Below are 10,928 nucleotides of genomic sequence, written 5' to 3' on the forward strand. Positions count from 1 at the left end.
ATGGACCCCTTTTTTGTCATATGCCAATTTACATAACCAAGTGAGTAATGATTGGCTTATCCCTTTTTTTATATTGTTTTTCTATCCATTTTACAATAGCAAAATGTTTCGTTTTCTTGCTCTAAAGCTTTATATCCATCAACATCAAACTGCCTATTTTGTTTTGCATAGCACACGATTGGTAAACTATTTTCCATCCAAATTTAGGTAATTTATTGTAACACAAACTTCAATGATGTAATACATATAAAATAAAGATTAGAACGTACTTGCCTCTCTATTTTTTTTCATTTCTTTTTTTACTTGTTTTATCAACAGCAATGTATTCAGCACGCTCGTTTTTAACACACACTTCCAAACGATCTTTTAATGCAATTCATACAAGACAGTTTTCAACACAAAAGCTCAAGGACGCTTGGCTTGGTCCAAAACTCAAACGTCTCTTAAAATACACCGGCAGCGCTGGTCTCTTGGCTGGTACTGGCTACTATCTCTTCACAGACCGAGACAGGATTGTCCAAGTGTTTGAAGCACATCAAAATGTGCCTGAAGAGGCATTGAACCCAAAACGTGGAGGAGCCAAGAATTTACGTGTTGTCACGCGTCAAATTGATGAAACGATAGAGAAATTAGATGAAACAAAGCCTCGATTGGTGGTGGTTGGTAGTGGATGGGGTGCGATTTCACTGATCAAGAAGCTTGACAAAGACAAATACAATGTGACTCTAGTGAGTGACAATAATTATTTCTTGTTTACACCTTTATTACCAAGTGCAACAGTCGGTACACTTGAATTAAGGTATAGATACAGTGAAAGATAATAGCCAGCAGCTCATCTTCTTTTGTGTAGATCCCTACTTGAACCTATTAGAAAAATATTATCTCGAATCAATGGTCACTTTTTAGAAGGTACAGCTGTAGACATTGACGTTGACAATAAATATTTGGAAGTACGTGGCTGTAATGGTGAAGAAAACTTTTATGTGCCTTATGACAAGTTGGTCGTCGCTGTTGGTAGCACAAGCATGACACATGGCGTACAAGGCCTTGAAAATACCTTTCAACTAAAGACCATTCAGGATGCAATGAATATCAAACGCAAGGTCACACAGAATGTTGAAAAGGCTTGCTTGCCAACTACGACACCTGAAGAGCGTAAGGAGCTGTTGTCTTTTGTGGTATGTGGTGGTGGTCCAACTGGTGTTGAATTTGCTGCAGAAATGTCTGATTGGATTAATGAAGACATGGTGAAATGGGTAAAGTGAGAGATGAAGGCATTGAACGAAAGCTGACTTGTCCATTATTAGTTTCCAGAATTGATTCGCGAAGATGTTTCTATTCATATTATTCAGTCTAGAGACCATATTTTGAACACATTTGATGGAAAGATTAGTGAATACGCAGAGAAGAGATTCGAAAGGGATCATGTAAACGTGATTACTAACGCAAGAGTGGATAAAATTGAGCCTGGAAAGGTTGTTTACAAGATAAAATCAAAGGATGGTGGAGAGCCTGAGTTACATTCATTGCCTTATGGCTTATGCTTATGGTCTACAGGCATAGGTAAAGAGAATAGAAAAAAGAAGATGCAATCTTTGTAATTCTTTCTACTAGCAATGACTCCATTTGCAAGGAAGATTACTGAAAAATTCAAACAACAAGAACATAAGCGTGTGCTGATTACAGATGGTCACTTGCATTTGAAGGGTGTAGAGGATTGCTCTATTTTTGCTTTAGGCGACTGTGCTACGATCGACAACCCGCATTTGGTGGAGAACATTATGGACATTTTTAGAGAAGGCGACCTGTAAGAATAAAGATCAAAGAAAGAAGAAGTTGAACTAAAAGAAAATTTGATGATAGCAACGATGATGGCAAATTGGACTTTGATGAATTTGTTCGTCTTTGTGCATTAATGCGTACTCGATATCCTTTGACTGATCAACACTTGAAGAACCTTGAAAGGATATTCAAAACATATGACAGGAGTCAAAAGGGATCCTTGGATATCGAAGAACTCAAATTGCTACTTAAAGATGTAGACGCTAAAATGACTCAATTGCCTGCAACTGCTCAGGTTGCTAATCAGCAGGGGTGTTACTTGGCTAAATATTTAAACCATTTAGCTTCGGATGACGAGTTGAACACACAAAGAAAGATTAAACCTTTCCGTTATAATCATCTTGGTACCTTGGCTTATTTAGGCAACACAGCTGTGGGTGACTTCAAGTGGGGATACCAAATGGTCGGTGGACTCTGGGCCCTTTATCTTTGGCGTAGTGTCTATTGGAGTGAGCAAGTGAGTATGCGTACAAGGATGAATTTGAGCATAGATTGGACCAAATGTGCTATCTGGGGAAGAGATATTTCTACTGTTTAATAATACTAATAAATGAGCTACACAAAGGTCATGCAATCAACTGATTTGACTTGTTTGCTCTTTTTAAGGAAAGTGCCCCGCTCTATTTTTTTTTTTTTTTTTTTTTTTTTTTATTATTATTATTATTTAAATTGAACTCGCCACTTTTCGATTTTGTCCATTCTCTGATTTTTTTTTATTTCTTTTCTCTTATACTTTTCCTTTTATATATATTATGCTTTCAAAAGGAAACAGTATTTATTAAACAACAATAATAACAACTCACAAAACTGTTTTTTGAATTCTTAAACAATGAAACATAAACCCCTTCCTCTCAATTCGACATTAAACGCGGAATCTCAAACAAAGAAGTCTGAAAGGCTTTTTGAACGCGAATTGATAGGCACACCTACCTCTTCAAGAAGCTATAGTTTATTTGATACTTGCGCATGTTGTGGAAAAAATGACTGTGAAGCACTTGAAGATTTTAATAAAACAGTAAAAAAACTTGAAAGTGATACTCGATTAGCTGCAGGTAAAGCAAATAGACAATAACAGATCATAGCAAACTAAAAATTCGAAATAGAGATTGGCCAAGGTTTACTACATAAACACGAAACATTTGTAGCAGAATCAAATCAACAAACAACAAAACTAAATAAGCAGGTAAAAAAAAAAAGGAGGGGGAGAGGAGAAAAGAAAGAAAGAGAGAAAGAGAAAAAGAATAAAAAAGGAGAAAACTCAACAAGACAATAGTTAGAAGAGTGTCACATAAGAATCCATGACTTGGAACAATCATTAGACTTTGTAGAAAGCTCAAAAGATGAATTATTAAAAGAAAAGAATAAGTTGTATCGAGAACAACAAAAGAAACAAAAGGTATAAAAAGCATAAAGAGAGAAAGAGAGGGGTGACTTTAACAAAAGATGACTATAGACGCTTGATGAGACAATATCGGATCTAGAAATAGCAAATGAAAGGTGTCAGCAACTGTCAGCAGAATTGGAGTCCAAAAACAATGAGCTTGAAAAACTTCGGGTTTTTAAATTTATGGTACGGCAATCTGAAGTAAGGGAGGAGACGTTGACATCCAAGGTAAGTCCCTTTTAAAAATACGTATGCATGCAAAATAGTTACTTAAAAAAATAAGCTTGAAGATACACATCAAGAGTTGGCTATTTGTCGAAAGAATGAATTACTATTAGAATCAAAAATTAAAAAATTAAAAATGAAATATGGTAAGCTTACATGTGTTTCATTATGTTTATACTTAGATTGAACCTATAGAGTCATTGTATAATACATATGAGCAATTAACTAAAGCAAGTAATAATAATAATAATATAATCACCAATCATGCTACTTTTGTAAACAACAACAACAACAACAACAGCAGCAGCAGCAGCAATAATTTCAAAGTAAGAAAAGTTTGCTTTTTGTATGCACATCTGACTGAAATACACTTTTTGTAGTTTACGCCACATCATGCCAAGCAATATCGCTCTACAGAAGAGCATAAGGATGATGATCATCTTGTTGATTACATCAATGAAATATCCTCTACAAACAATAAATTGAGGTCTGATCTTTTGAATTATAAAGAACAATTATCTGAAGCAAGAGAAGAGATTGATACACTCAACCAAAAGGTTTTGATTCATACGCAGTCAAGAACCAACACACTGCAAAAAGAAATTAATAATAAAAAAATGAAAAAACGCGCTGAATCTGTTAGTTGTAAAGACACAAAGAGTCATAAACCACCTGCACGGTCAAAGACGTCGACACTCATCCCACCTATATCTGCTGTATCATCATCTATGCCAACTTCTTCTTTGGGAACCAATAGTGCAATTGTTCATCATCATTACCATTACTATATGAAGAATAAGAAGGGTGAAAGTAGTACGAGTAGTTGCACTGATTTTGATTGCTGTGACGAAAATGTGATACCAGCCGAAAAGGTAAGAGAATGATACTTTCCTTATTATGATAAATACTGATGATTATTTTTTGCTTGTCAGCAGGAAACTCATCCTTATAATGAACCTAACCACCTTGTCCTTTCTCCCTCAACGTCCTCTTCCACACAAAGGCAACCCTCCGAAGATCTAAAATCAAGGTTTCCTTTCGTGATCCTTCAAGATCAAATTAGTCAAATACTCAGTAGATTGAACGCTTCGGATATTCGAATACTCAACAGAAGATTAAAAAGAGCATTTGATATCGTGGAGCTAAGCAATATGAGTAATTCTGTAATAGAAAATATTATGATAGATATTGATGCCTTGGACAATCGATTCCTTTGGTTAAAGGAAGAAGATGATAGTCTGTTTGCATTCTTCCCCTTTTTGGAAATACTTAAAGATGCCCTAAGACAACTGGGCTCGCTCAAAGTCACTGTGAATGACCTTCAGGTGGCATATGTACAAAAGATACAAGAGAATGAATCACGCGTAGAAGAAGAGATTATACAAAAGAGAAAAAAAAAGAAGACGATGGCAGCAGAAGAGCCATCGTCTCTGTCTTGGTTGACAAGCATATTTTATAAAAGTAGCAGTAACACGGGTTTGGATGATGATGATACACTTGTTCGAAGTTATAAGGATGATCCCTTATTATCACGTCGACAAACGCGTCCCGTTCCTTATCATAGACATAAATTATCGCCTGCGGTACCCATCATTCGTTCTAAGAAAAGCTTTTACAGAAACGAGCAACATGAAGGTACATCGATACGACCGATGCTTATTCCTTCAGAAAATGTCAATAATTCAAATGGAGATGTTCCCCCTTTATCTTCTAGTTGGTTAGGTGGAAAATAATTTATTTTCTCTGATATATCTTTTTTTTTTGTGTATATATGAATATATTATTATTTTTTGTGTGAATAGTTTAATCATATCATGTTAATTTTAAAAATCAAATTCATCTTCACTGTCTGTATCTGCTTCTGAAGCCCAGACATCTTCTTCTTCTCGCTTCTTGTTGCATTTTATGCATCGAGCCTTTTCAGCATTTCTTCTTTGGTTCTATCAACTCATTAATTTCTCTTTTGTTTATATTTATTTATCGTAATTACCTTTGCAAATTTTTCCAAAGGCAAGGTTTTTGCGCATATCATACAAGTAAGATGGGTGTTTTGGCTCGAAGTACATTGCTTACAAGTGATCGTTTTAGGCTTCTTGTTGTAAGAAGGAGGTGCATAAGCTATATAGAATGAATTTAACATATAAAAGATGAATATAAGAATAAAGATTTACGATTATAAGTTGCCTTAGCAATCTGAGTTTGAGAAAAGGCGTCCAAAGGCTTTTCCTGAATTAAAAAAGTTAATGACTACCCTATACGTTCAAGATCCATATTACCACATTACAAAATACGCATTTCAAAGATTTCAATTGACCGTATTGTCCTAGTAAAAAGAATATTTGGTTAGAAAAAGTACAAGTAGAATAAAAGACATATTTACTGTTGGCGTTAGCAGCACTGTGGGTACTCATTTTATCTTAGTAATTAAGAAAAAAAAAATGTAAAAAACGTTTACTTTTTTTTTTTCTGTAGTTCCTGAAGTCTAGTCACTGACGTCAATCACAACTGTCGCAGCCAAGAGATCAAGCAAATTTTTTATTTACAAAACAGATTGGATTTTTTTTTTCTCCCTTGAATCAGAAAGCTTTAATTTCGTGGTATTTTATTATCTCCATTCTCTCCATTTTCTACTGCCTTTCTCTTCTTTAAGTCACCTTCTGAAGCGATAAAGGAAGATAAAACTCTTGGCAACTTCTCTGACGGTGTAGGTAGAGGTGTATTTTTAAAGTAAGAGTGCCCCAGGCATTCTTCTGCTGTCCATCTCTTATTTGGATCAAATACCAGCATTTGCTCTAATAAGCTTAATGCATCTACGCCTGCTGCAGTGAAATATTGGCGCAATGGAACCTTGGGGAAAGCTTTGAATTGAATAAAGTCAGGCAGTGAACTCATCCCGGGCCAATCCATTTCGGTAGGTGTGCCCAAGGCGTGGAATATCTTTGTGAGTTGATCCATGTCTGATTCTCCAGCCACATAGGGTGTTCTTAACATGAGCTCGGCAAATATACATCCAACAGCCCATATATCTACTGCGTAAGAATATTCTTTTGCGCCGAATAAAAGTTCGGGTGATCGATACCATCTATAAACTGTTAAGAGATGTATTTTTCTTTCTTTCTTTCTTGAATTACCTTGTAACGACTTGTGAGGTCATTTGTTTGCTTGGATCTCCCCAATCTCTAGCCAAACCAAAATCGGCTATCTTAAGTATACCGTTGCTACTTATCAGCAAATTGTTTGGTTTCATATCCTACAGTATTATTTAGTTCTGTCGTATAAACTATTCAGCTGTTATTTTTACTCTGTGCAAAATAAAATGTCTGTGGCAGTGATCTAATCCTCGCAACATCATCAACATCCAACTTTTAATATCTGCTGGCATAAATAAAATGCTTTTATCTTTAATCACTTGTTCTAAATCCGAATCAAGATATTCCAAAACTAAATTTAGGTTGGTTTTATGAGAATAAACGTCAATGAGCTATTAAACATCAGTTTTCTCGCGTAGTTGTATTGGTATTCTTTTTTTTTTTTTTTTTTTTTTTTTTACTTCAATCACGTTTGGATGTCGTAACTCTTGAAGATATTTCACTTCACGGATTGCTGTCAAGTCAAGACCGTCTTTGAATTGACCCATTTTGATCTTTTTGATTGCAACAGTTCGTCCAGTGTTTATTTCAGTGCCTGTTATAAACCAAGATTTTAAAAGGGGTGAACATGGTGCAGTAATCGACAATAATGTTACCTCGATATACCACAGCATAAGTACCTTCACCTATCTTTGCATCTTTTTGGTACTTTTGGGTAACTGTGTTGACTTCTTCTTCATCTGAATCCATTGCTTTGCAAAATCAAAAAAAAAAGACAAGAAAAAAAGCTGGAATTAAAACTCCCTTTTTCAACACTTGGGTTTATTTATAACTGTTAATCATATTCATAATGATACTAGCATATGTGTATATCAATTTCTTATATAATTTAATTTGTTAAAGGCTTAGAGCTTATATATGATTCATCAGCAGATATACCATCATGGCATGGTGAGTCTTCCGTTTTGTCTTTGAGTTGTAAACCAATAGGCGAAGGTTCGCTACATGAAGAATAAGGGGGAGCACTAGATATCGCATGTTCTTCATAATGGGTTTCAAGCTGTTGAAGAATACTAGATGTGGCTCCCGTTTCATTTTGAAGTCGTTGATGAGATTTTTCCAACTGTGAAAGCTGGTGTGAATTGACTGCTCCTGATCCTTTTACTCGGCTACCAGGGGATTGTGATGTCACCTATACATAGAATCTATCAATCAGTAAGTAATTCTCTCTGTCTTTTATTTGTATTTTACCCAATGAACCGTAATCACGTTAATAGTAACGTCTACAGTACAACATGTTAAGCAGACTAAACCGCGCTCTCTACCGTTCAGTAATACAAGGACGAAAATGTTTGCAAAGGATACTACAAGACAAACAATGGAAGATGCTAGAGTACGTATTGCGACTTCATTAAGGCGAGATGAAGTCCAGCTGAATTTTAATCCGCCGCTCAACTTGAGTAATGGTCTAATAAATAAAAGTGTCATGTAAAGATTGAAAACCTAATGAACAAATCAATGTTAATAAGGACGGAATACATCGTACTATATATGCAATATGTACAAAATCGTAAATCTGTAAGAAATTAGCGCGTGCTTTACACAATATACGTATACAAGACCTACCACAAGAGGAAGGGATGCTACAGCTTGAAGTCCAATGATACATATTCCACTAGCTTCAATCTCAGTTGTATGAAATATCAGCTATAATAAAGAAAGAGGTTTGCTTGGAAAGTTATACAATGAAACCCATCTTTTTGTTACCATCAAGACAAAGATGCCAATGTAAGGAAGCAAAAGTACGACATGAAAACGATACATCTTTGAGTGCCATCGACCTTCTCTGAAAGCATAAACAATATAAATTTTTTCTACAAGCCATGCATAAATGATTACTTTTGTTCCAGAATAAAAGATATCACAGATCAAAATGGATAAAAGACATGAAATATAGTTATCTTTTTCATGAATTTAGCTTTGAATATTTTATAATAAAAAGCAACACATACTATTGTTTGTAGTAACTAGCAAGGTACTGATTGTGGTAAATGCCCAAGAGCATAAATAAAGAGCGAGAACCATCCATTTTGAATAGGTTAAAAATTTGTACTGAACATTATATGTTTTGATTCCAAACAACACGGACAAAAGGGTGATTGAAAAAAGAGAAACTATTTTGGCTGCCATTTCTGAGCCATCAGGTTGCGTGGAAGTTGGCATATTTATTTCAAAGAAGGAGAGAAAAGAAAGGTGAGTAATGAGGATGACACAAGCTGTCAATAACGATGTTTTTATCATCTCTCTTCTCCTTGAAATCAAATGCAACACAGAATAATTAAAACCGGATTCATTTCCTAAAAAAACTAACAATAATCCTTTACTATTATGCAGAAAAAAGATAATTTATTCACAGAAAACGAAGAGGTTTTTTCAAAGAATAAGTTACGCTTATTTTTCTTTTTGTCTATTTTTATAACTTTTTTTTTTATTATTATCATTATTATTATTTTTTTTTAAAAAAAAAGGTGATTTACATCATTTTAATTTTAATTTTCCTGTTTGTTTCAATTTGAGTTGATAAACTAAACTTGGTTGTGCTACAAACACAACTAAGCAATACTCTCGAGAATCTTTCCAATCTTGATCCAGTTACTAATGTCTAAAACCAAAAGAAATAAAGCCTTGTAAGATAGCAATATGCCTTTATTCGTAAAAAAGAAAAACGGCTTTTCACCTAGTAAGATCATTTATACTTGCAATAAAAAAAATATTAGTTATTTTCTCCTTACTTGTACTTCTTTCCTTCTTTGTCCCTCTTTCTCTCATTTTTTTTTTTCAGTCAGAATGGTTGCTGTTCACCTATGAACTTTAAAAATTGACAATAATCGGCTTTACTAATTAAATAGCTTTGAAAGACTCAAAAAAAAAAAAAAAAAAAAAAAAGGTTTTATAAATCAAGGCTTTAATTACTTTTCATGAATAGGTTTTGCTTCAAGTCGAGAAATACCAGCCTTGTCGGCCATAGTAATAAGATTCGCATAAGGCACAGAAAGAGAGTCAGTTAACGAATGCTTGAAGTCATCCGTTTTCATCCACTCCAAGCCGTGTTGAAGTATGCAACCAGCGCGATAATGACCGCCTTCGATTGTACCCATTGAAGCATGAAGTGTAGCACGTTTTTGTGACGATAGATAGGCAGCACGATGTAAGATGTTATTATCATAAAATACAGTTTGTCCTGCCTTTAATTCAACTTTTAGTTGGTTCGGCATCTTACTGCTCTTGGGATCATTGATCGTGATCTCTCGCTCTTTTGCAGTTCTGACGCGACGATGTGAATCTGGAACTACGTAAAGACAAGCATCATCATAGAGAGCACTAATAAAGGGTAAATATAGATACAAGATATAAATACTGCATGTTTACGTATTCCATTGTGTGCCATAATGGGGTATAGCCAATTTCTCTTTTTCTTCAGTCTCTGGAGTTTCTGCAGGAATTGCATCTCTATGCCAGGTGAGATCAAAATCAGACTCTTGAGGGTTGATCAGTAGATTGAATAATTCTACTCTTGCAAACAAAAAAAAAAGGTTTATATGATCTAGTTTTGTTTTATAAAATTAACCTATTACCAAGTTGAAGTTCCTCATGCTTAGCATGTAATAATTGCTGAACAGCCTCCAATAATTTGACAGATCCGTACCATTCGATAAAAATAGGTTCCTTTAGTTCAGGGTGAAGAAGATGTTGAACACCCCAAACATCAGTTCCTTCTGTCCAAGGAGGAAATTGTGTACCCACAAGACGTCTACAAATAAAGTCAGATGTGGTCTTTTTTTTTTTCAATACCTGTGTTTCCATTCTCCTTTTCTTGCTTTTTCGACAACACGATCACAAGCTTCACGAAGGCTTGTAAACATTTCTTGAGGAATCAAGTTATCTACAATAACATATCCATTACTTTTAAGAGCCTCATCAATTGGTATATTATTTATATCAGTAATCATTTTAAACAGAAAAGAGAGAAAAAAGAAAAAAAGAATACCACTTAAACACAACCTAATCAAGCGTTTTTTTTTCTCCGCTTATTTTTACATAAATCAAGGTTCTCCCAGGGTTTGGTCATGAATATTTTTCTGTCATCCTTGCCTTTTTGCCGAATTAGTGATTTCAGGCACTTTTCTTTTGCTTCTAAAATAGAGTATTTAAATACAATTGTTTTTATTGAGAATTTGGTTTTTATCTTTTTTGTATTAAATAATGACTTACCCTGGCGCATACGGTGCTTACAGCTATGACCCACAGCAGCAATAGCCACCACCTCAACAGCAGTACAGTAGCTATGCTTCCCCAAACTATCCCCCTCCACCACAACAAGAATACGG

General features: G+C 34.8%; 6 protein-coding genes across 6 annotated transcripts; 2 read left to right on the forward strand and 4 right to left on the reverse strand.

Annotated features, from left to right (window-relative positions):
- Window positions 1–320: 320 nt before the first annotated feature.
- Window positions 321–2,380, forward strand: RO3G_16261 (uncharacterized protein; the record flags this gene model as incomplete). Its single annotated transcript, XM_067670845.1, has 5 exons — window positions 321–799; window positions 851–1,256; window positions 1,308–1,563; window positions 1,615–1,807; window positions 1,864–2,380. 5 exons carry the CDS (start codon window positions 321–323, stop codon window positions 2,378–2,380), a joined length of 1,851 nt encoding a protein of 616 aa, XP_067526946.1.
- A 1,029-nt stretch (window positions 2,381–3,409) lies between these two features.
- On the forward strand, window positions 3,410–4,335 carry RO3G_16262 (uncharacterized protein; the record flags this gene model as incomplete). Its single annotated transcript, XM_067670846.1, has 3 exons — window positions 3,410–3,454; window positions 3,634–3,777; window positions 3,832–4,335. The coding sequence occupies 3 exons, from the start codon at window positions 3,410–3,412 to the stop codon at window positions 4,333–4,335; spliced, it is 693 nt and encodes a 230-aa protein (XP_067526947.1).
- Window positions 4,336–5,274: 939 nt separating this feature from the next.
- Window positions 5,275–5,862, reverse strand: RO3G_16263 (uncharacterized protein; the record flags this gene model as incomplete). The annotated part of the gene is made up of 5 exons (XM_067670847.1): window positions 5,275–5,391; window positions 5,442–5,569; window positions 5,623–5,677; window positions 5,728–5,774; window positions 5,832–5,862. The coding sequence occupies 5 exons, from the start codon at window positions 5,860–5,862 to the stop codon at window positions 5,275–5,277; spliced, it is 378 nt and encodes a 125-aa protein (XP_067526948.1).
- Window positions 5,863–6,037: 175 nt separating this feature from the next.
- RO3G_16264 (uncharacterized protein) lies at window positions 6,038–7,290 on the reverse strand (the record flags this gene model as incomplete). Its single annotated transcript, XM_067670848.1, has 5 exons — window positions 6,038–6,533; window positions 6,583–6,701; window positions 6,753–6,932; window positions 7,002–7,135; window positions 7,197–7,290. 5 exons carry the CDS (start codon window positions 7,288–7,290, stop codon window positions 6,038–6,040), a joined length of 1,023 nt encoding a protein of 340 aa, XP_067526949.1.
- A 139-nt stretch (window positions 7,291–7,429) lies between these two features.
- On the reverse strand, window positions 7,430–8,364 carry RO3G_16265 (uncharacterized protein; the record flags this gene model as incomplete). Its single annotated transcript, XM_067670849.1, has 5 exons — window positions 7,430–7,732; window positions 7,792–7,823; window positions 7,866–8,043; window positions 8,167–8,247; window positions 8,308–8,364. 5 exons carry the CDS (start codon window positions 8,362–8,364, stop codon window positions 7,430–7,432), a joined length of 651 nt encoding a protein of 216 aa, XP_067526950.1.
- Window positions 8,365–9,509: 1,145 nt separating this feature from the next.
- Window positions 9,510–10,550, reverse strand: RO3G_16266 (uncharacterized protein; the record flags this gene model as incomplete). Its single annotated transcript, XM_067670850.1, has 4 exons — window positions 9,510–9,921; window positions 9,970–10,108; window positions 10,176–10,351; window positions 10,393–10,550. 4 exons carry the CDS (start codon window positions 10,548–10,550, stop codon window positions 9,510–9,512), a joined length of 885 nt encoding a protein of 294 aa, XP_067526951.1.
- Between the last annotated feature and the right edge of the window lie 378 nt (window positions 10,551–10,928).

The sequence above is a fragment of the Rhizopus delemar genome, genomic scaffold (assembly GCF_000149305.1).
Source record: "Rhizopus delemar RA 99-880 supercont3.19 genomic scaffold, whole genome shotgun sequence".
Lineage (NCBI taxonomy): Eukaryota > Fungi > Mucoromycota > Mucoromycetes > Mucorales > Rhizopodaceae > Rhizopus > Rhizopus delemar.